This window comes from Durio zibethinus, chromosome 2, assembly GCF_047325235.1.
Source record: "Durio zibethinus cultivar Kanyao isolate XHJ-2024 chromosome 2, ASM4732523v1, whole genome shotgun sequence".
NCBI lineage: Eukaryota > Viridiplantae > Streptophyta > Magnoliopsida > Malvales > Malvaceae > Durio > Durio zibethinus.
In genome coordinates this window covers 4,996,920-5,021,770 of record NC_143163.1, presented here as the reverse complement: position 1 = coordinate 5,021,770, position 24,851 = coordinate 4,996,920, and the positions used below count along the sequence as shown (strand labels likewise).

Genomic DNA, 24,851 nt, shown 5'->3' with positions numbered 1-24,851 from the left:
CTATCGAGATAGGAAGGTTCTGCAGTAGATGGCAAAGTGTTAAGGGATTCAATTACACACAGGAATGGGATGAGGATCCCACAATGTATTATTTGTATTATGTTCATGTAATGCTAATAACGACATTGCTTATTTCCATATTAGTAATGTTGTTGATTGTTGTAATAGGTAATTAATATTTATTTGATTCTGCATATACAAATAGGGAAGGATTTTTGGCACCTTATAGAGGTCAATGTACCATCTTAATAATTGAAGAGCAGGACTCTAACTGACAACCCTATAAGAATACTTCAACATGAAACACTCTCAAGCAAAAAATTGTATTGAGAGATATTTTAGTATATTGAAAGCTAGATGGACAATTTTAAGAGAAAAGTTATTTTATTCAATTAAGACACAGTGTAGAATCATTTTTGCTTGTTGCCTTCTCCATAATTTTATTAGGTCTAAGATTGTTTTTAATCCTATTGAAGGGGATGTTGCCGAAAGAAATATATCCTAACCACATGAATCTGATCATCAATATTTGATTACGCATGTTGAACCATCTGATTATTGGACTCAGATTAGAGATAATCTAACTAATGATATGCTCACCCATTAGTTGTAATTCGGGGGATAATAACATTATAGATATGTTTTGTATTTTATTATTTATTTACCTAAATAGTTTTTATTTTATGCACCATATGGTTGATAGTGTCCAATGAATATTACAATTTGGAGAATGCATTGTTATCTTTTCATGTGTATTTGTTTATTTTGTTCCATTGATTGTTTTTTATTTACTATATTGATATTGTTTCAAAATGTCCAACCATTTGATTAGGAATTGAAAAGTCTTCATTACATGACAATCTATCACAATTTGTTTGATGAGCTTCCAAAAAATGATAAGATAGTTTTGGCTTTAGTAACCACTCATGGACTAGAGAGAAAGATTCGCATTTAGTTTAATGCCTACATTCTTTGGCTGATGATCATAGATGGAAAGCGGATAATGGGATATTCTACATCGGATATCTAAGTTATATTGAATGAATGCTAAAACAAGTCATTCCTACTTCACAACTTAAAGTCACCCCCGCGTTGAATCTAAGGTTAAGCTGCTTAAGAGACAATAATACACAAATTGTGATCTGAAAAATTCTAGTGGATTTGGGTGGAATGATCAAGAAAAATGTATCACAACTAAAAAAAAAGTATTTAATGAGTGGGTTTAAATAAGTTTTTTTAGATGATATTATGGCTTATCTATTTTTTTTACTTTTTTTTCAATAGCTTTTATTTGATTCATTATTGTTTGAACGTTACCAGTCACACCAATATGTTAGAGGGTTATGAAACAAACCTTGCTCATATTTTGATGAATTTAAAATGATATTCGGATCTGATAGAGCAATCGATCAATGAACTGATACAATAGCTGATACAATTGAATCATTAAATGCTAATGAGGATGCTTACTTATCTCTTGAGTTTGCTATGCATGTTAAAGGAAATGAGGAAAGAGGAGACGATGAGGATGAAATTGGTTCTACTACTTCGAATAATGCTAGGATGACGTTGTCAAGTAAAAAATGTACTATGAGTGATGATGGAACAATTGTTGGGTTGAAGCATCAGATTGACAATATTGGTGCTTCATATGATCGGGCTATGAATGTTATAGAGGACATTTCAATTTACTTTAAGACAGAAGTCAAGCATTCAAATAGAAAAAAATCACAATTAATGAAATAATGCAACTCAACGAATTCATGCTTGATGAAATACTCATTGCTATGAGTATATGATGAAAGAAAATCACAAAGTTGAGTTTTTCTTTATGATACTAGTTGTATTTAGAAGTAATTACATTATGAAATAATTAAACAAATGTAATGCATATCGCCCATCGTTTGACTTTCCTCTTCATAGACATATGTAGATTACACTACATGTTTACAGATTCATTGTATAATTTTGGAAACTTTTTTATTCAATTAGGATAGGAAATGGAAGGTTGTAAATATACCAATCACTGCTTCGCATGTTAAACATGGGTTTATTTATATCAGATTCGTGCTTGTATGAATCAAATATATATTCATGATACTATGAATTATAGTTTGAAATTTAAATTATGAACATTGTAGTATTTCAATATTATGCCACACATTCGAATTTATAACTGATAATATTGCCATATAAAAAAACTTTTTTCAAATAATCGTACTCAATATATTTGTATTCATATAAGCTACCAATTGATATAAAAAAAGGATATACCAATAATATTAAACTAATACCTCAATAAAAAATTAAAAATTATCCATTCAACATGGCATGTTAAAAACATTATAAACAATATAATGCATATATTTACACCCAACCAACATTCTTAGACCTTAAGGTGTGCTGAATGATAATACATAATTAGACCACTCTTTACGGACTTCATCAAGTTCGTTTTTGGTGAAGCTTCATTTAAACTCTCATTATAAAAAAAAAATCAAAAGTAAGTGTTAATAAACGAGAATATAATTTAGGTTTTTTTTATTAGAAGATATTACTATTGTATGAATTAATACTAATCTTAAATGGTGTGATCATAAAATCATATAAAACTATCTCCATCATAAAACGAAGGACATAATATCCACATTCAGTATATCCTGGTTGGCAAGATTCTTGAAAAATAAATTTAGTGGGTTTAAGAAACATTTATCTAAACAAACTAAGCATATTGAGATTAAATTTCATATTTATTGGTAATAACTCTCATTTTATCTTTGTTTTCTTATTAACTGCAAACATTCACTTAAATTCAATAGAAAAAAATTGTTAATACAAAAATAAAAGTAATTATGTTGAAACACAAGATAATATAATAACATGTAATACTTTTTTATAAAATTATGAATATCGCAGTTAGGCTTTGTCATTGGTTGAGCAGAGTTAAATAAGTATGACATAAAAGAATTAGTATCAATTACAATAAACTGCTAACGACGACTGCAAAATTATAAGGATGATATACTCAAATTACGCATCATTTCATATTGGGGTAAAGTTGAAATAATTAGTTGTATGATTATAATTTAAGTAGTATTATACGGCACCAAAAAATAATCAGCCCATTTTTACATGCGTTGACCCACATGATGACCACGAATAACGACAATACCACTCTACTCACTAATTAGATTCAAGTTAATGAATCTAAATCTATGGGTCATTTGTCTCACTTTAATCTCTCTTTGATCTCTCTATATAGGAAACTGTATGATAATAATCAGCAGTATTAGTTAGTAATACACCTTAATATGGATTAATAGGTATTGACTTTGCATATTTAAATTTATAAGCTAACCACATATAAGCAACAATATCAAAAGCTGATATTTCATCTAGGGTACAAAATGCCTCAATTTCAGGCGCCCCAATGTAAGAAACTAATGGATGATCAAATAACCCATCCTTGGAATCAACGGTAATGACATTTCTTCGAATAAATGATCAAGTACATAATTAGATAACGCATTAATGGTAACCTCAGTAAGGGTCAACCTATGAGTCCCAACATCCTGCTATAATATATAATGAAATATAAGTATTAAAACCAAATCAATAAATATAATATACAAATAATAATATTAAGTGAATAAGCTAAATCATACTCCATGGGTGATACTAAAGGAGAAATTTGTTGGCTGACTTGAAACGGAAGCTTGTCTTTGCTGTATGTTGCTATCCGACTACCCTTCAGGCATGTTAGGCTATATTGCTGCCAACATCGCATCTAAAACTGCGAGTTGTTGCTATCGATCATTCAGGCATTGTTCTTGGTCATCAAGTCTTTGCTGTTGTTGCTGAATGATTACTTCATATTGTGTATTCATCATTATAGGGGTGTTGGGTTGATTATTTAAGAACTTTTATGGTAACATAAATCTACCAACCTTACGAACTTGACCATGTCTTTCTTTCGCTCATAATGCTAAAGACAAGAGATCTTCACTATAACTAGTTGACAGTTCATCAGATTTAAATTTAGTAGCAAAATCATCCTGAAAGATAATAATAAGATGAGGCGTAACAACAAAGTTATACAAGTATATAGTCATGCATACAAGCACAAAGCCAATCATACATGATAAAATAAGTAGTTATACATATAATCTTTTTAGCCATATTTTTGGTTGCTTCATCTACAAATGATCTATTCTTTCGCATATGTCATTATTTTCATACATCCCATATAGAAACTTCGATGCCGGAGCTAGATGATTCTTAATAAATTAACACTATATAATAATCAAAATCTATTAAATGAATGTTTATAAATATTCATTTCTGAGTATAAAATAAGTCTGTGAATACTTATAAAATCATATTTGACATTTGCATAACCCTTTCTCGATGTTCGATGGTGATATACTTGTTTGGACTGAATTTTTTTTGTTGTTCTTTGATTTTCTAAGAAAGAAAAAGAATAAGGTAAAGCACATATTAAGATATCGAATATATTATATGAAATCTTATAAACAATTAATATAAGGGGTATGCATTGTCATAACGTCTAGATCCGGAGATCTATCGCTAGACATTGACTTAAGGAGTCACCACCAATCTTTTTTATCTAGATGCGATTGGCCACCTAAAGAATCTGTCCTTTCGGGAAACACCTAAGTTTAAGGGTCTCAAAAAGAATAGGTTCAGGTCTACTAACCAGAATAGGGTTCGGGAGTTTGGTTACGTGTAAGGAAGGTTATAGCACCCTCACAACGTCTATCAAAAGATGGTACCAGCTTAAATTTGTGTTATCCAATGAGCCTTAAAAATTTATCAAGTAATTAATTATTGAAAATTATTCTCAATTGACTCTAATACTTTTGGCAGAAAATTGAGAAAATTCCCTCACCTCAGGAGTATGCAAGAAAAACTATTGTTTCACTTGTAGAGGCTACATCGTCGGATTATTTAACATTTAAAAAAAATAAAAAAAAAAAAAGAATGATTGTTTTTGTGTAGGGAAAATTGATACTTTCAACTTTTCCCCAAAAATATCTTTTGAAACTTTAATTTCGAGGAAAATTGAGACTTTCAACTTTTCCTCAAAAATTTATTTTTTTAAAATTTATTTTTAATGAAAATTGATACTTTCAACTTTTCCCCAAAAATATTTTTTGAAACTTTTAATTTCGAGGAAAATTGATATTTTCAACTTTTCCCTAAAAATATTTTTTGAAACTTTTAATTTCGAGGAAAATTGATATTTTAAACTTTTCCTCAAAAACTTTTTTTTTTTTGAAATTTTTTTTTTTTTAAGAAAACTGAAATATATACAGAATAACCAATGCCAATTGCTAAGTAACAATCACCAAATTTACACTCAATTAAACCATAGTTTAGTCAGTTGAGTTCCCACTACAAAGTTTGCTTTGGCAGGGATGTAATTTAACATAGCTAATTTATAACAAAATGGTACCTTAAGTCCACGAAGCTTTTAACATCCCATAGAAAAGAACCAAAAGTCACAGCCTCCAAAACAAGTCTCTTCAAACCAACAAAGCTAATTTTAATAAGCTCATGCTTGGAAGAATCAACAGCGCCCCGTGGAGTTATAACAATCTCAGGTCTTCCAAATAGGGCCTCTGTGTTGCTTCTTAATAATGCTAACAGCTTCTTTTAATCTAATTATAGCATGTCTATGAAATGTCTCCCCAACAAAAGACATCACATAAGTCCGTAACCGAGAGGGGTTTATCCAATGACCAAAACCTTCAGGATTGATGCCACCAGACCAAGATGAGACTTCAGGGTCTAATGAAATAGCTTGATAGGAGTCCCCTAGAGCAGCAGGTCTCATGTCCTCCCCCACAACTTGCTCAATACTATTTCCTTCACCATTTAAAGAATTTGGAAAGATTTTCATGGACTTCTTAAGCTGAAATCGCTGGTCAACCCGCTTCAGGAAATATCCATACATCACTGATGCAACATAGACTTACCCACCCCTGAATTTACTTATCTGTACTACAGATGTTGAATCACCTACTCAATTTCCCAAAATGAGAGCTAAGTGGTTTTGGATCATTTCATAGGCCTCAGGTGAGTGAAGCTGCTCAAGCTCATTTTCTTGGCTTGGCCACGTATCCACTTGACCTGAAGGATATGTAAAAGAGGGAGTTATTGTAGGCACCAAAGAGACATTGGCATCCATAAACTTTTGTACAACCAATGCATAGAGGATCTTTTCTAAAACCCTTTTTCGCTCATTAGCCTTAACCTCAGCAATTCTCTTATACAATACTAAATCCATTCCAGAAGCAGACAGCTCTTCCTTTTTCTGCTCAGCATCGTGATCAGTTTGAAGATGTTCAAGCTGCTGTTCAACTATTGCAGGCACAAGATATGGATGGCTTATCAAGATTTGAGATAAAAATTACCCAATTGGAGACTCCATCTGAAGCGATGCAATTGGAGCAGTGGGTTCAGCTGAGTCTGGTGATGATGATGCCTTAACAACTATGCTTCTCCTACTCCCCAAAGCCATTCTCCTATTTCGTGATTTTGAGTAAGAGACTGAAGAATAATGCTTAATCGGGAAAGGGAGGCGTGGTTCGGTAACGAAACGTAGAAAATGAAAGCCATTGGCAGCCCAAAAAATTGATCTAGTAACAGAGGTTGAAGGCCGATGTACGAACATAAAAGATCCAATCAAAATGGCTTTGCTTGTGGGTGCTTCCATCTTCAGCCTTTGAAGACTTGAGACTTGAGAACTATTACTATGAGACCCATGGGCCAGGAGGGGGGTAATTTTACCTTTGTTTATATTCTTATTGTTGCGCAACTGATATGGCCTTGGCCTACCGAGAGCTGCAGGCGTTGCACCGCTGCCGAGTGCTAGCTATTGACTGCTTGGGTTCTATTATCGAATCTGGAATTGTGGTTAGGTGAAAAGTAGTTTTAGATACTGCTGGAAATGGTTATGAATGGAGATAGTGGCTCTGGCACCAATGGTGGGAGTTTGGCTTGAACAAAAATGGCAGTGTAATATGAGGTCTGGTTTTCAATTTAGCAATGACATCCCACGGGACTAAGGCTAGTGATGGCAATGATGGAGAAGGGTGACGTTGGGTTAAGTTGCTGCTAGAGTCCGGAGTCTTTTTATGACTCTTTTTTTTTTGTTCACTCTCTTTTTCCTTCTCCTATTCGAATTTCTCTCCCTCTCCTAATCAGATTCTTTTTTTATCTTTTTCTCTCCCCTTCAGCTTGTATATTCATTGTTGATATATAGACCCATGCTGATAGAGTTTCAATTCAATTCCAATTAGTCATCCAATGCTAAAGATTAACATCTAGATAACAATCATCATAATCACCAAGCTTAATCTCAATCTTTTAGCTTTTTTTCTTCTTTTTTTTAATTAATCAGATAATCAAAAGAAAAAAATAAAGCAAATAAATCATAAAATAAAAATAAAAATGATAAATATGAAATAACAAAATATAAAATAAAAATGAATAAAAATCCCTGCAATTGAGCTTGGATTGGTCTCAATTGACAAAGAATCTCGAACAAAATGGGGTGTCTACAGCTGCCCCTATTTGTACATTTTTCGTGAAACAGAAATTGTGCAAAGACGTAGACACACATTCAAGACTCAACCAGCTTTTTTTTTTACCTATTTTGTTTTACTTTTTTTTTTAAATTTTGATCAAAGCTCCTCTAAGCAGAAGCTCAACGACTTTGAGAAACAAAGCTCCTTTAAACAGAGGCTCAACTTTTTTTTTGTTTTTTTACTTTTTTTTTTAAATTGATCAAAGCTCCTCTAAACAAAGGCTTAATGATTTTGAGAAACATAAACAAAGCTCCCTTAAACAGAGGTAATTTTTTTGTTTTTTTTATTTTTTTATTTAAATTTTGTTTTTGTTTTTTATTTTTTCAAAGCTCCTCTAAACAGAGGCTCAACGACTTTGAAAAGTAAATTGCTCCTCTAAACAGAGGCACCACGACTTTTGAAAAGTAAATTGCTCCTCTAAACAGAGGCACCACGACTTTGAAAAGTAAATTGCTCCTTTAAACAGAGGCACTACGACTTTTAGAAAGTAAATTGCTCCTCTAAACAGAGGTACCATGACTTTGAAAAAGTAAATTGCTCCTCTAAACAGAGGCAACGAAACTTTAGAAAATAAATGGCTCATTGACAATCATGTGCAAAGGAGTTATACCAAAGGAGTTATAGATCATGATTGAAGAAATTTTGTAATAGGAACTGAAAGATTCATAATTTGAGTTCACATTCATAAGTTCAGATTCGCAAGAACCTTTTAACTTCGTAAGAATTTACTGAAATTTGATTCTCAAATTTTCAGTTTCATTCAAATTTGCAAGATCTCAATATTTGCATTTGCAACTTGCAAGATTCGCATTAAAGTTCCTCATTTGAATTTTGGAGATTCACATCCAAAAGTTCAAGGCTTTTTTTTTTTCAAAGATTTTCATTTGGCAAACTTGGAATTCATATCCAAAAATCTAAAGCTTTTCATTTGAATTTTAGAGATTCACATCCAAAAATTCAAAGCTTTTCATTTGAGTTCAAAGGCTCACATGCAATAAAACTTAGAGTTTTGCATCTAAGTTCAAAGATTCTCATTTGAAACGTTAGAAGTTCATATCCAAAGGGTTGAAGCTTTGTATTTTGGAGATTCACATCCAAAAGTTTAAAACTTTTCATTTGTTCGAAGATTCACATTCGACGAACTTTAGGGTTTCACCCCTCAAAAACTCTCATTTGAGTTCTTAAAAATTCTCATCAAAATATTCACAATTTATTTTTCAAGTGACTCAACAATTTGCATGAATGAATGTTATGATCAAAGATGCAAATGCTTTATTAATGATGCAAACGCGGTAACCTATATCCTCATAGTGCCATGCATGTCCAAACAAAGTTTAATTCATCAAATTATGTGCATGTACTATTCAAGCGACAATGCCACCATGATGCATGTAATGCGAATATCAATAATGTCATGAAATCCTAAATAATTATGGAATATGGTCCTTAAGACCCTACCATCTCATATTTTCCCTTGTTCAGTTTCTCAATACTTTGGAATAAGCTTCATCAATCGATCATCACTTGACCATCATTCAATGAACTTTTCAACACTAACAAATTTTAAAACAAGTTTCATCCACCATCACTGGATCATTACTCATAGGTGTCTCAGCATTAACCATTCCAAAACAAACTTTATCCACTGATCATTCAATCATAACTTGCAAGTCATATCGACCAATTCATCCTTGTACTCATCACTTGGTTATACCACTTTTCAAGATTTGTCCCATCATATTTTTCATTTGGTCACATCATATATCCTTCTAAATCATCTCTTTTAGGTTTCTACCATTTCTTTATTTTGTTACCACCATAATCTTAGATTTTTTTTCAAATGAATGCAAGACTCTTTTAAACACATATTCATTCATTCATTATCATTTCAATTCTTGACAAATACAATGCAATCAAACATTCTCTCAATTCATTCTAGGGGTATAATAATAAGAGAACACAAGGTGAATTATGGTAAAAATAATCAATGAAGATCTATTTTGGTACAAAATAAATGAGAAAGAAAACAAATTGGATACATGTCATTGGGATGGATGGTATGTCCAAATGATGAATATTCAGACAATTCTTAACATTAATCTAGGATTTTTTTTCAAAAACTCATTCCATTTACTATTGAAGTCATCTTGAGCTTGGTGAACTTTGTCCCAGTCTTTGAGGGATCTTCAGATGTCTTTGATCTTCTATTCATGTGAACCATTTGACCTGGATCTTTTTCTACCAAAATCCCCTTTCAGGTTTTAAATTTGAATCTCTTTTTTTCATTTTTTCATTTTCTCATTTTCTCATTTTTTCTTCTTTCTTTTTTTTTTATTTTTTTCATCATCTTCTTTTTTTTTTTTCATTTTTCATCCATTGTTGATATCTTTCACACATCCAACTTTAGAGCAACGATTCCATTGTTTCATAATGAGCATGCCTTCACTCAACATATGGTCATTCAAGTTAAGCATTCACACTTGATCCAAATGAGCTTTTCAAGGTTGTAATGTAGGCCAAGGTGAAGGGTCATAAAAAAATGGATATAATAGGCTCAAAACATGTATCAAAAAGGTTCAAAACCAAAGGATCATTTGATACAACTTGGCATTTTGCCCCCACATCGTTTCACTATTTTTTCTTTCTTCACACAAAGGATTCTCATTACTTTACCCCAAATCATGTGTGGTATTTTTTTTTTGTTTTTCTTTCTCTTTCCATCTTTGAGACCTTTTATGATTTTTTTTTTTTAAAAAATTACCTTCCAGTGTAGAGGGTGATCCTTGGTTGGGGTTCTTCAAGAAAAAAAAATCATGATAGACTCAAAGGGGTAGCAATAAATGGTTTTTCGAATGGTAAAAGAAAGATGGCCATTTTTCATCTCAATTGTGAATGCCTTTCTTGAACATCATCTATTGAACAAAGCTCATGAACTTGTATAAAAGATTACACATCTTCAAGACATATCTATTTCACCTCCAGTAACAGCTTACTTTTTGCTCAAATCATCTTTTCATATTAATGTGGATGAGTTCTCAAAATTAAATCTCAGAATTATTGTTATCATTGTCTAAATATTCATCATCTAAAATTTGAAAATGGGAATGTAAAGTTATGAAAGGTAACAGGGCATGGAATAATGGTCAAGTAAAAGAGAAAATGTAATGAAATGCATTAACTTGCCCTTATTAAGATGATAACAAGTGAAATCATATTGCAGAAAAAAAATCCTAACATTACTTTAAAAGAACTCTTAGAATGACAAGTGGCATTTAAGTAGTTTTAACATCCTCTTTAAAATCATGCCCCTGGGCAACCAGGTGAAGGATTTTTATCTCACCCCATTGATTCATTGTGACTCTTCATATTCTTGATCCTCAAACAAAATGATTGAGCTTTTTTTGTCGAGTTCTAAAGATACAGGCTTGACCATTTAAGCGGCTGCTTCCATTATCATGCTCCCTGTTGTATTGCTTCTGATAAAGGTAATCTTGTCAACATTGGGATGATATGCCAAAGGAATCGTAACTTTCAGGCTCAATCCAGTCAGAATATTCAAGACATCTGGAGGAAAACCAACCTTTCTACATACATTAGCCAGCTCCAAACAGGTGATAGGTACCAACCCGAAAGGCTTCAGTATTGTAGCACAATCTGTAAACAAAGTAAGAGCTACTTTTCAGGTGACCATCAACAGTGGATAATTCCATAGAGTAATCAATCCAATGACCTCAAATGGTTCTTTAAGCACATAACTCTTAAATGTCTTAATAGGAAGAGAGATAACAACCTGTTAAATGTCTTCAGTAAGGTATGTATAGTACTCAAAACATCCAGCAACATTATCAATATCCTAAGTTGCTTCATCAAGTAGTTTCCTGTAATCAATTACTCAAGCTTTGCTAATTCAGATTTTCTTTCTGTTATCTTGGAAACGATGGCTCGTAAATACTTGGCACTAACAGTGCCAGAAGCTGAAGCTCATTCCATCCTTGATTAATCGTTGTACCTCATGCTTTAGAGTTATGTAATTTTTAATGCAATGGCCAGTAATTTTATAATGGTAGTCATAATGAGCTGTAGGATCATACCACTTAGGATAAAGTGGTTTAAGTGGGTCCACATGGCTTGGAGGCAATTAGGTGGCTATTATAGAGCTCTCAGTATAACTTCGTATAAGTCATGAGGATTGGATCAAATACAAGTTTTTTTCGAATAGTCCATTGCTCTCGTGAACCACTTTTCAAGCTAATAGGATGAATTTAAGGTCTTGCAAGAGTTTGACTATTAAGGCTGTATATGGGAGCTTAGGGGATAAAAATGGGCTGGTATATGGATGAATTAGGTGGTTGTGGGGGCTAGTTGGTATGGATAAGATGAAGCATTGTTCACAGTAGGATAGTATAGAGAGTAATCTGAGGGTAGATGGGTTGATATCCCCTAAATTATCTGTCAAAGCCTACAGCTTGAGCTTTAGTCTCTTTCTTCTTGGGTGTCTTCTTGGTTTCTTTTCCTTTCAGCTTACCATTCTCAATGATTTCGCCTGAGATCACCATGTCAGCAAAATTTTTTATGGTATTTCCTATCATCTCTTCATAATAGAGGGATTTCAAAGTATTGACAAATAATACAGTGATCTCTTTTTCAGTCAAAGGAGGATACACTTGAGAAGCAATATCTCTCCACCGTTGGGCATATTTTTTGAATGATTCAGTTACTTTCTTATTCATATTCTATAAAGAAAGATGATCAAGGGTCAAGTCTATTATATGCTAGTATCGACTAATGAAAGTATAAGCCATATCGCTCCTAGAACCAATACGATTTCTGTCTAACTAGACGTACCACCTAGCAGTAGAGCCAGTGAGGTTGTCTTAGATGCATGCATAAAGAGCTTTTCATTATTGGTATGGGCAGTCATTTTTTGACAATACATAGTAATGTGGACACTTTGTATCATAGTATTTCTCGAACTTCAGCACCTTGAATTTTGGAAGAATAACCACATCAAGAACTAAACAGGGCCCAACAGCATCAACTGAGCTATAAAAACTAACTCCTTCCACTGCTCGCAGCATTTTCTCTAACATGTTCATCTTCTATTCAACTTTTGAGGCTTCTAAAGTCCCATTCTCCTTAAGCATCAACTTTTCTTCTAGATCATCCAAATTATGGATTGATATTGGTTCTACTACCTTTTCAGTAAAGATAAGAATTGTCCTTAATTTGAAGTTGATGGCATTATACATACAGGATAAGTGAACTGTTGTGGTGATAGACCTTGTACAGATTAGGCTTGATGTGGCTCGAAACCAAGAGGGCACAATGGGTCATCATTCTCCTATTGGCTAGCATTCTCTTCTATTGCCTTCCCCTTGGTTAGCTTGTTCAAAGCCTCTAAAATCTTATTCAACTCTTCTTTTAACTTCTCCTGAGCTTTCTCTATTCTCTCTAAATGACTGAAATTTTCTTATTCCATTAGTCTGGCTTGAGCTCTTGTATTGTACTGGTGAGTGGGGTAGTTTGGTGGAGCTATCCTTGAACCTTTAGCACCATAATTATGATTAAAATGTTATGCTTTATGTATGATGCTTTGATGCACGAATGAAATGTACAATTTCTTGAATGAAATCTAATATGAAATGAATGCAAATGATTATGTTAAAACATGATCATGAAAGTAATGCAGATGCATACAATCAGACAAACAACATAGTTAGTTTCATGGATGAAATGAAAGTGATGCTGATGCATAATGTTACATATGATAATGAAAATGATGCACAAAGTTAAACAATCAAAATGATTAGATAAACACCATTTTTGTGTCTTAATTTCAGGATATATCTATCATTAGGTAGAAATGGCTCTATCCTAGGTTTAGGCACTCTTAAGGTTCACTATATGTGGTTTAAGGTCAAAGTCTAAAGGTTCCCAAATTACTCCTTACATCCTTGTCTATCACAGACTAGTAAGGCACCCTAATCCTCACCCATTACAGGCTACAAGCGAAAAAGGTTCAATTTGAGTTAGAGTATTTCACTAGCCATTGCGGAGGCATTAGACCTCACGAAAGTAATAGGTACTTTACTCCCTCCTAGAGGGACGGAGCTTGGGTATAGAGCTCATATTATGCACATGCACATGAATGACATAATTAACAAAGTAAATAAACATGAATGAATAATAACACATATATACAAAAAGGTTCAATTTTATTAGGCTTTTGGATAACATAAATTATTTGCTGGCTTGACTCTCAAAGTCCCCAGCGGAGTCACCAAGCTGTCATAACGTCTAGATCCAGGGATCTATCGCTAGACATTGACTTAAGGAGTCGCCACTAATCTTTTTTATCTAGGTATGATTGGTCACCTAAAGAATCTATCCTTTCAAAGAACACCTAAGTTTAAGGGTCCCTAAAAGAATAGGTTCAGGTCTACTAACCATAATAGAGTTCGGGAGTTTGGTTACGTGTGATGAAGGTTATAGCACCCTCACAATGCCCATCAAAAGATGGAACCAGCTTAAATTTGTATTATCCAATGAGCCTTAAAAATTTATCAAGTAATTAATTATTAAAAATTATTCTCAATTGACTCTAATACTTTTAGCAAAAAATTGAAAAAATTTTCTCACCTCAAGAGTATGCAAGAAAAACTATTGTTTCACTTGCAGAGGCTCCATCATTGGATTATTTAACATTTTAAAAAAATAAAAAGAAAGAAAAGAATGATTGTTTTTATGCAGGAAAAATTGATACTTTCAACTTTTTCCTAAAAATATTCATTTGAAACTTTAATTTCGAGAAAAATTGATACTTTCAACTTTTCATCAAAAATTTATTTTTTTAAAATTTATTTTTAAGAAAAATTGATACTTTCAACTTTTTTCCAAAAATATTTTTTGAAACTTTTAATTTCAAGAAAAATTGATATTTTCAACTTTTTCTCAAAAATCTTTTTTTTTTAAATTTATTTTTAAGAAAAATTGATACTTTCAATTTTTCTCCAAAAATATTTTTTGGAAACTTTTATTTTCGAGAAAAATTGATACTTTCAACTTTTCCTCAAAATCTTTTTTTAAAAATTTATTTTTAAGAAAAATTAATTTTTCAATTTTTCCTCACAAACTTTTTTTTTTAATTTATTTTTTTGTAGGAAAACTGAAATAGATACAGAATAACCAATGCCAATTGCTAAGTAACAATCACCAAATTTACACTCAATTAAACCATAGTTTAGTCAGTTGAGTTCCCACTACAAAGTTTGCTTTGGCAGGGATGTAATTTAACATAGATAATTTATAACAAAATGGTACCTTGAGTCCACGAAGCTTTCAACATCCCATAGAAAAGAACCAAAAGTCACAATCTCTAAAACAAGTCTCTTCAAACCAACAAAGCTAATTTTAATAAGCTCATGCTTGGAAGAATCAACAGCGCCCTGTGGAGTTATAATAATCTCAGGTATTCCAAATAGGGCCTCTGTGTGCTTCTTAATAATGCTAACAGCTTCTTTTGATCTAATTATAGCATGTCTTTGAAATGTCTCCCCATCAAAAGACATCACATAAGTTCGTAATCGATAGGGGTTTATCCCATGACCAAAACCTTCAGGATTGATGCCACCAGACCAAGATGAGACTTCAGGGTCTGATGAAACAGCTTGATAGGAGTCCCTTAGAGCAGCAGGTCTCATATCCTCCCCCACAACTTGCTCAATACTACTTCTTTCACCATTTAAAGAATTTGGAAAGATTTTCATAGACTTCTCAAGCTGAAATCGCTGGTCAACCCGCTTCATGAAGTATCCATAAATCACTGATGCAGCATAGACTTGCCCACCCATGAGTTTACTTATCTGTACTACAGATGTTGAATCACCCACTCGATTTCCTAGAATGAGAGCTAAATGGTTTTGGATCATTTCATAGGCCTTAGGTGAGTGAAGCTGCTTAAGCTCATCTTCTTGGCTTGGCCACGTATCCACTTGACCTAAAGGATCTGTAGAAGAGGGAGTTATTGCAGGCACCAAAAAGACATTGGCATCCATAAACTTTTGTACAACCAATGCATAGAGGATCTCTTCTAAAGCCCTTTTTCGCTCATTAGCCTTAACCTCGACAATTCTTCTATACAATACTAAATCCATTCCAGAAACAGACAGCTCTTCCCTTTTCTGCTCAGCATCGCGATCAGTTTGAAGCTGTTCAAGCTGCTGCAGGCACAAGATATGGATGGCTTATCAAGATTTGAGACAAAAATTACCCAATTGGAGACTCCATCTAAAGCGGTGCAATTGGAGCAGTGGGTTCAGCTAAGTCTGGTGATGATGATGCCTTAACAACTATGCTTCTCCTAGTCCCCAAAACCATTCTTTTATTCCATGATTTTGAGTAAAAGACTGAAAAATAATGCTTAATCGGGAAAGGAAAGTCTGGTTCGGTGGTGAAACGTAGAAAATGAAAGCCATTGGCAACCCAAAAAATTGATATGGTAACAGAGGTTGAAGGTCGATGTACGGACATAGAAGATCCAATTAAAGTGGCTCTGCCTGTGGGTGCTTTCATCTTCAGCCTTTGAAGACTTGAGACTTGGAAACTATTACTATGAGACCCATGGGCGAGAAGGGGGGCAATTTTGCCTTTGTTTATATTCTTTGTTTTTTATTGTTGCGCAACTGATACGGCCTTGGCCTACCGAGAGCTGTGGGTGTTGCACCGCTACCGAGCGCTAGCTATTGACTGCTTGGGTTCTATTGTCGAATCTAAAATTATGGTTAGATGAAAAGTAATTTTGGATACTGTTGGAAATGGTTATGAATGGAGATAATGGCTCTGGCAGTAATGGTGGGAGTTTGGCTTGAACGAAAATGGCGGTGTAATATGAGGTATGGTTTTCAATTTAGCAATGGCATCCCACGGGACTAAGGCTAGTGATGGCAATGATGGAGAAGGGTGACATTGGGTTAAGTTGCTGTTAGAGTCCAGAGTCTTTTTATGACTCTTTTTTTTTTTTTTGGTTCACTCTCTTTTTTCTTCTCCTGTTCGAATTCCTCTCCCTTTCCTAATCAAATTCTTCTTCTATCTTTTTCTCTCCCCTTCAACTTGTATATTCATTGTTGATATATAGACCCATGCTGATAGAGTTTTAATTCAATTCCAATTAGTCATCCAATGCTAAAGATTAACATCTAGATAACAATCATCACAATCACCAAGCTTAATCTCAATCTTTCAGCTTTTTTTCTTTTTTTTAATTAATCAGATAATCAAAAAAAAAATAAAGAAAATAAATCATAAAATAAAAATAAAAATGATAAATATGAAATAACAAAATCTAAAATAAAAATGAATAAAAATCCCTGCAACTGAGCTTGGATTGGTCTCAATTGATAAAGAATCTCGAACAAAATGGGGTGTCTACAGGCATATTGAGAATTCTTTTGATAGTCGATCTCGAATAAAATGCATCCAACTTGATAACTAATAATATCTACATGTGATGAGGGGGGATCAGCCAACATATCATTATTATCAGTGAACGATAAAATATATTAAGTTGTCAATCTGCTTTTAAAGTCTCTGAATGCTTTTTCAATCAATTGCAACACAAGCTTTTTATACTTATTTGGGATGTCAAACCGTTCATAATAAATTTAAAACAATTAGTATAAATACATTGAGTTTCGATTAAATGATCATTTAACAAATTTTATGGAATAATTGAATAACCACAATCGACTCCCATATACAATTCTTTAGATCATCAGGAACCCGTCGCCAATTATGGTATGTAATAAAAATGATACTACAGATGACCGTTCCAATATGACTAACCAACTTGGCAGCTTCATCAAACACAAGCTGCCCATTTTAATTGAATTTGACATGAATTTTTGTGTTAGTCGCTTGAATATGTTTATTTTGTCCCCTTGCTTTTCTTTTTTTTTCACTACGGGCGTGTCTTTTTTAGGTTCAATAGTATGAGACATATATTCTTTGGATTCTATTATATCTACAATTTTGATCATATTTATACGAAATACACTAAACTGTCTTTCTAAATTTCACACAGTAATAAAATATAACCAATATCATACTACAATTACTAAAACAATATACGTAAAACATCCTTAAACCAATAATAGTTTATGGATACAAACCATATTGTGATTCCTACCTTAAATAAGAGTCCTATGTAAAACAAATGATAAGTAAAAAAAATACACATAATTTTCACAATACCATTAAGCAAACCACAATATTTAAGCCAAACTATAAAAAAAATATCATAAATGCAATGAAGAGATTATTCAAAGTATTTTTTAGAAAAAAAAACACATTGAATAATCTCAAAAAAAAATGAAAAAAGATTATTCAAGGCGAACGCCTTAAATAATCCCAAAAAATATGAGAGCAGATTATTTAAAGTGTTTTCTTAGCAAAAAGGCCTTAAATAACACATTGAAAAATCTCAAAAAAAAAATGGAAGAGATTATTCAAGGTGTTTTTTACTAAAAACACCTTGAATAATCCCCTAGTAACAAAATTAAAGAGAATTATTAAAGGTATTTTTTTTTTATCAGAAACGCCTTTAATAACCCTATTCAAAATTTTTTAAGAGAATATTAAAAGTGTTTTCTAGCAAAAAATGCATTGAATAATTCACTTTGAAAAATTGAAGGAGATTATTCAATGCATTTTTTACCAGAAATGCCTTTAATAATCTCATTCAAACTTTTGTAAAGGATTATTCAATGTATTTTTTGAGCAAAAATGTTTTGAATAATCCCATTATAAAAATTGAAGGGGATTATAAAAAGTATTTTTTATCAAAAATACCTTGAATAATCCCTTCATAAAAATTTTTAAAGATTATTGAAGGTATTTTTTACTAGAAACGCCTTAACTAACTCCATTTAATTTTTTCTAAAGAGATTATTCAAGGCCTTTTTTAGGACAAAAATACCTTTAATAATCCTAAAAAAAAGTGAAAATGATTATTAAAAACGTTTTTTTACCAGAAACACATTTGAAATTATTCAAGGTATTTTTAGCCAAAAACCTCTTAAATAACCGCATTCAATTTTTTGTAATTGATTAATCAAAGCATTTTCTGGCAAAAACTGTATTGAATAATTTCAAAAAAAAATGAGAGAAAATTATTGAAAGTGATTTTAGCATAAAACACCTTGAATAATCTTTTCAAAATTAGAAGAGATTATTGAAGGCATTTGTGGTTAAAAAACTTTTCAATAATCCCTTCATAAAAATTGAAAAAGATTATTCAAGTCGTTTTTTGTCACAAATACCTTAAAGAACTCCATTCAATTTTTTATAAAAATTATTTAAGATATTTTTTAGTCAAAAATAACTTGAATAATCATCTTCAATTAAAATTGAATTATTTAAATTATCATCATATATCCTAAGGAGATTATAATAATTATTCAAAATTTTATATATGTAAATTTTCCTAACTAAACAAGTAAATATGAATACAAGATGCATTAAAAATAAAAATAAAAAATCTCAAATATCACTTTTTCTCGAAAATCATACTTTTTTTGAAATTTACAATTTCACGAACTAAACGTCTAATAAAAATGAGCTTTTATTGGCAAATTTTTTTAAAAATTTTTCACACCACTTTCTTATCAAAATCATTTTGAAATAAAATCACTTAATTACTTTTTTTTTTATCTTTTCTTCACATTTTTTTCACTTTTAAGTTTTCAAAGTTATAAATCAAAAAATTTTTGTAAGTTTTCAATTTGCATATTCAAAAACTAAAAAAAAAATCTGCAAAATATTTTTTCTCAACTAATTTTTTCTCAAACCTTAAAATATAATTTTTTTAATTGTAAATTTAGTAAATTTTACAACTTTAAGAATATAGATACCTAATAAGTTACACAATCGTCCTGTAAATTATATAATTTACAGAAAGTACATATTTAATAAATTGTATAACTTACCAAAAATATACATTCGAAAACTTTAAAATGTTATGTTTAAAGTGGGTTAATTTGTAACTTTCAGTTTAACTGCACTGAATTGATGATTTGTTTGGTGTCCACACCAATAAAAAAATTTTAAAAAGACGGAATGGGTCTTGAATTTCTCTGCATCTACTAGTGTTTTCCACCATCCACCGATGCTCGCCACAAGCCAAGGCAAAGGAAGGGCTGAGCAGAGAAAAAGGCAACAATAGCAGTAACCAACATATGATTTGTAGAAGCAAGTAGTATACTGTCACAAATTTCATCACAGTTTAATTAGTTACTACCGCTCATCATCAGCCTGTCCCTCCCCAAGAGCCCTTTGTGCAATTCTGTAGTACAGAATACCCATAGTAGCCATGCAGGCCCTGCATAGACATAATTGATAGCTGGTGAATTAAAAAATCAGTTTTATTGGCCAAAAAAATAAATAAATAAAAATCAGTTCTACGCGTTCATTATTTTCAAATATTAAGGATATAGCCACAGTAGACATTCTGAACCTTTAAGTTGTTCTAGTTTAAATCTATAGTTGATGATACAAAGACATCCACTGCCTTTGATCCATCATTATTAAATTCTCAACAGAAAAGCAAAATGATTAAGCTTGTAGTCAGGATAAAGGAACCCATAAAACCAAAAGCCATGACATACAGGGCATGCCAGTTGGAATAAGAACCAATCTCAGTACCAACCAAAAGAACTGAATCCGCTTAGAAAATTTTCTAACATCTTTTCCCTCAGTGTTTCAGTCTCCCCCACCTAATTGGTATGCATACAGATAGCAGTTGCAACATCCACAAGGCACAAGGAAATATGCATAGATAAACACAGAAAGACGCATATCAATAAGAAATGCATAAATTCATGCACAAGAGAGAAAGGTATATCTGTGTGTTCATGTGTAGGCTGGTGAATTAGCATGGCATTGGTGCTTATGCATATTCATATACAAAAAGAGAGGTGCAGACTAACATGATTGCTATGACAAGAAGGATTTTTCTTGGGTCCATTCGTTTTGATCTTTGTTGCTTCAATCGACCTTCTGCGACATCATCTGCATTTGATGCATCTTTACGTGGTGGTGCAGTCACCGGTAGAGTTGGTAATGCACTTGACCAGAAGGGAATCAATGCTCTGAGAAACTTATGACGAATTGGACCTACAAACAACAAATTATAAATAAAATTAAAGGAATCATGGTTATGAGATCAGAACATGCAACAAATCATGAAATAGGCATAGGAAATATATCTTATCTAAGTTCTCCATTACAAATACACTTGGTCAGCATCTCAGATGGATGCATTAAGAAACACTCAGATGAAAAAAGTAGGTCACAGCAATAACAAATTGGCAAAGTTCTAATCAATTAGAAAGCAGAATGGCTTCATGAACCAAGGCTTTTTTTTAACTGACCCCTCCGAGAATACTTTTTACGATTTCCATCTTCATCATCTGCATAATATGAGATTTCAGAGTTTTGCTGATCAACATGAACTGTACTCTTCCGTGTTGTAGCCACAGGCTGGATTACATAGCAACATAGAACAAAATACCCAAGATAAGAAAACAAACAACTAACAATCTGGAATTGACACATACAAACAAGCAAAGCTTAACATGACTTGAACAACTCAGTTCAGATCCAAACATTAACGAAAAAAATAACAAAACAAACAACTAACAATCTGGAATTGACACATACAAGCAAGCAAAGCTTAACATGACTTGAACAACTCAGTTCAGATCCAATAATTAACCCAAAAAAAATAACTTACAGCAACAGGACTTGAAGTTTTCATGTAATTCCCAGCAGAACTGGGACCATCTATCTCCATTATTTCTTTCACTGTAAGTTTAGAAGGTCCAACAACAGCTGTGTATCCTTTATCTTTTGCCACGGAGGATGATGAATTCCCATCATTGTCTCTTCCTCCAGTAGAGGTTGCATTTATTAGTGGATCTGAAGAAAATGCAGTTGGAGGACCACGGGATTCTACTGTAGGCAAAGAAACAGGATGATTTCCGATTAAATTCATCTCCATTCCAGTCTGCACAATAGCAAGTAAAGTCATTTAAAATTTACATCTGCACAATGGCAGATATGATAATAACTCGAATTGTATTCATCCTAAAAATGGAAAGTACAATATGAATCTACAATAGAACATGTTAAAACTGCAATCAATGCAAACAACTTTTTTCTTTGGTGCACTTCTTACAGATAATTAACACACATTTTAGACGTTAATTTTGAGGCAATTGATGACCTTCAGCATTTCAAGCATCAGAAGATTGAGCGGCCACCCCAAATACTGGAATCGGCAACATTCTAGTGGCTAAATTCTGAGTTTTATACGCTTGAAATAACTTGGGAAATGAGATCTCAGAAACTTTCTTGCAGTTCAACGCTTTTAGATGACATGGAATGAAAAGGTTTGGCCATAGCAGACTTATATGGCCTACATTTTACAATAACTTTCATTGTCAGAAGTTGGTTCCACTAATTAATGCATTTGACAGGAGAAATTTTCTTAGCAGAATTTAGGCCATCCATTTTGGAAACCTCTACCAGGGAAACAGTTAAATCCCAAAACTTTCATGCAACCACTGAAAGGAAATAATCAAGCTTGATCAGCGCATGCTGAAAACCATAACAACTGGATTACAATTTATAACTAGCAAGTCACAAGAGGACCTCGTAAGCACCCATGGGCAAGATCATAAAGATGCAAAGGATGTACTTAAGGAGAAGCAGAAGAATACTTTCATAAGCAAAATATTGAAAAAGGAAAAAAAATCCAAATTTCACTTTATTTAAAATGAATAGTTCTTCGTAACAGCCCAAATCAAGCATGAACTCACCTGCATAATAGCCTCCTTCAGCAGTGAATGAAGACGGGATGCTGAATCTTTGACACTCTTGGGAGGCCATATCTGGGCAAGAAACCATTGCAAAATGAGAAAAGTCAAAGAACCAATACTGATAGGAGAAGTTATAACCAAGACCATCAACAAAACTGCTATATTCCAAGCATATAAGTAAACAAATTGAGTTACACCACAAGCAAATTATACAGTCTTGAGTCCTTGAATAACAGATCATAGAAATTCTTCCCACACAATAGAGAATGCCTTTTAAATGTTGTTCATTTATTAATCTCTTCCTCTGCTTTTGCTAAGCCCATGGAAAAGTTTCAAATAAATAAAGTTACTGGAAAATGTCAGAAAAATGCTAATCAGCAAAGGAGTTTTCCTCCATTAACTACTCATATGACTAGCTTCAAAAGCAGAAGCAGCATCAAAATAATTTTTATTACAGTTAACCATCTCCTATCCATCAATGCTTTGAAGCCTGGACACATTTAGCATCTAGATGCTTCCAACTACTTGTAAGGTTCAAGAACATTGCCATTATCCATTCTGAGAACATATATTTATCACTTAAAACAATACTAAGCAGAAGCTTGGGGCCATGAAACAGCTAATTCGTGCTGATAAATACAATAAACAGCTTTTAAGAAACTTACAGGTGTAGAACATGAAGGACACACATATCCAGCAGGTGCAGTGTGTAGAGGAAAGCTTTTGATATGTGAAACCAAGCAATTTGTGTGTATGACATCTAAAGTAGCAAAAATATAACGGTGAGATTATACAGCACAAGTCCAACATGTAGCTTGCAAGAAAAAGAAAGGCCAGTATCTACATCACTATAAACACATACGTAAGCAACCCAACCGAGTTGTTTCAGAGCCAGCCTCCTCTTCAAGCACAGCTTGGCATTTGCAACAGTTGGGAGGCCAGTCATACTCTCCATCTATTACCCATTCTGAGTAAGTACGTATCTAGAGCAACATGGAAAGAAAAATAACATTATAAGCCCCAAACAGCATTCTATACATCCTCTCCACTAAGAATTGCTTTGTAACACTGTTAATATACACAGCAGAAATGGGCATTTGCACATCATATAAAAGCTTTTTCATGATATTACATGTAATTTAGAAAAATGCACACAGAGATCTATCATAAAAGAAGTAAAACTAATTATAAAAAAAAGTAAAACCATTAACAAGTCCAACATATTCTGAGACATACAGTTGCAAAAGAAGTTGTGCATTAATCAAAAATCATTTCATGACCCTAATATAGTTTTTGCAAGAAGAGTTCTAACTCTGCAAAGCCTCCCCAAAATACACATCCAAACCCCCCCTTTCTCAGTACGGATAGAATTCTTATAGTTTTTTGTGCCTAGTCACTGCAGTTTAACCACTCTTTCTCTAAATCAAGTCAAAGTCTACGAAATACAGTTCTAAGTTCAAAATGTGTAGAATGTTATAACCTTACCACGCAAATTTGGTGCTCAGGAAAGCAGATGCATTCTCCACAAACAGGAATCTTGTGCACAAAACAATATAACTTTGTCGCCTGAAACACAGAAAGGAGTAATATAGGCTTACACACTGAGACATTCGTAAATCGTCCATCCCAACCAACCACATTAGCTCTAAAAATCAGTCCATGTAATACACACTACTTAATCCTTAACATAACAAGCTACATTCCAATTGAACCCTCCAAATATCAAGGTCAATGTCTTCGTCTCTTCGATTCATTTACTAAAGGAATCAAATTCGCATTTTCCAATTAAGAAACTCTAAAATTAAGACGACGACGATTTGAAAAGGCGTTAGTTCTTTAAGACGATAAACAAATTGTTGATAGATCTAGAACCTCCAGCGATGAATTATAAATTCCGACACATATTTCAAAAAAAAAAAAGAAAAAAATCGACACGAAGAAATGTAAATCTACAGCCCTGAGTGGCAATGAATCTATCAAGCGATCAAAAGTTCACAACAAATTGACAAAAACAAAAAAAGTACCTTGCGGCATTTGCAGACCACCATTACATAGAGAAGCAAACAAGCTCAGGATCGATTACTTGGAGTTCGATTCCGTTGTATACAAAACTTCGAATTGATGGAAAATTACCTAGGGTTTAAGGTAAGCAAAACATCAGAGAGGAAAAAAATCCACGATTTTTGCCGATTAAGATCCCGTTACAGGTTACACCTTTATTATTATTATTATTTTGCTAGGATTTATTTTAGTAATTATAAATAAACTGAAAAAGAAAAGAGCTTCGTTAATAAATTTGTGAGTTTATTACATTGGACCGTTGCAAGGCGATTTAAGAACGAGCTGGGCTTTATCTTTGCCAAGC

At 32.8% G+C, this 24,851-nt stretch overlaps 1 protein-coding gene and 3 pseudogenes across 2 annotated transcripts; all 4 read right to left on the bottom strand.

Annotated features, from left to right (window-relative positions):
• Window positions 1–5,337: 5,337 nt before the first annotated feature.
• Window positions 5,338–6,861, bottom strand: LOC111308316 (UV-B-induced protein At3g17800, chloroplastic pseudogene; annotated as a pseudogene).
• A 4,024-nt stretch (window positions 6,862–10,885) lies between these two features.
• On the bottom strand, window positions 10,886–11,738 carry LOC149519910 (aminoaldehyde dehydrogenase 2, peroxisomal pseudogene; annotated as a pseudogene).
• Window positions 11,739–14,794: 3,056 nt separating this feature from the next.
• On the bottom strand, window positions 14,795–15,852 carry LOC111308050 (UV-B-induced protein At3g17800, chloroplastic pseudogene; annotated as a pseudogene).
• A 3,675-nt stretch (window positions 15,853–19,527) lies between these two features.
• Window positions 19,528–24,683, bottom strand: LOC111309013 (uncharacterized). 2 transcript variants are annotated; one of them, XM_022907766.2, is made up of 9 exons: window positions 24,511–24,683; window positions 23,972–24,052; window positions 23,349–23,469; window positions 23,152–23,246; window positions 22,487–22,558; window positions 21,400–21,672; window positions 21,038–21,146; window positions 20,594–20,780; window positions 19,528–19,986 (listed from the first exon to the last, which is right to left on the bottom strand). In XM_022907766.2, exons 1-9 carry the CDS (start codon window positions 24,532–24,534, stop codon window positions 19,902–19,904), a joined length of 1,047 nt encoding a protein of 348 aa, XP_022763501.1. In that variant the 5' UTR covers window positions 24,535–24,683; the 3' UTR covers window positions 19,528–19,901. The 2 variants fall into 2 exon arrangements, with proteins under 2 accessions (XP_022763501.1, XP_089603363.1); XM_089747237.1 differs by lacking the exons at window positions 23,152–23,246; window positions 23,349–23,469.
• Window positions 24,684–24,851: the final 168 nt, after the last annotated feature.

What these genes read in the sequence shown, in the direction of transcription:
- LOC111309013 (XM_022907766.2), bottom strand. Translation starts at nt 24,534, where the DNA reads ATGGTGGTCTGCAAATGCCGCAAG. An exon ending in GTCCTTCATGTTCTACACCT is followed by an intron (nt 22,559 to 23,151) that starts GTAAGTTTCTTA and finishes TTTCTTGCCCAG; the next exon opens with ATATGGCCTCCCAAGAGTGT. An exon ending in CTTCTTGTCATAGCAATCAT is followed by an intron (nt 19,987 to 20,593) that starts GTTAGTCTGCAC and finishes ATGTCTATGCAG; the next exon opens with GGCCTGCATGGCTACTATGG.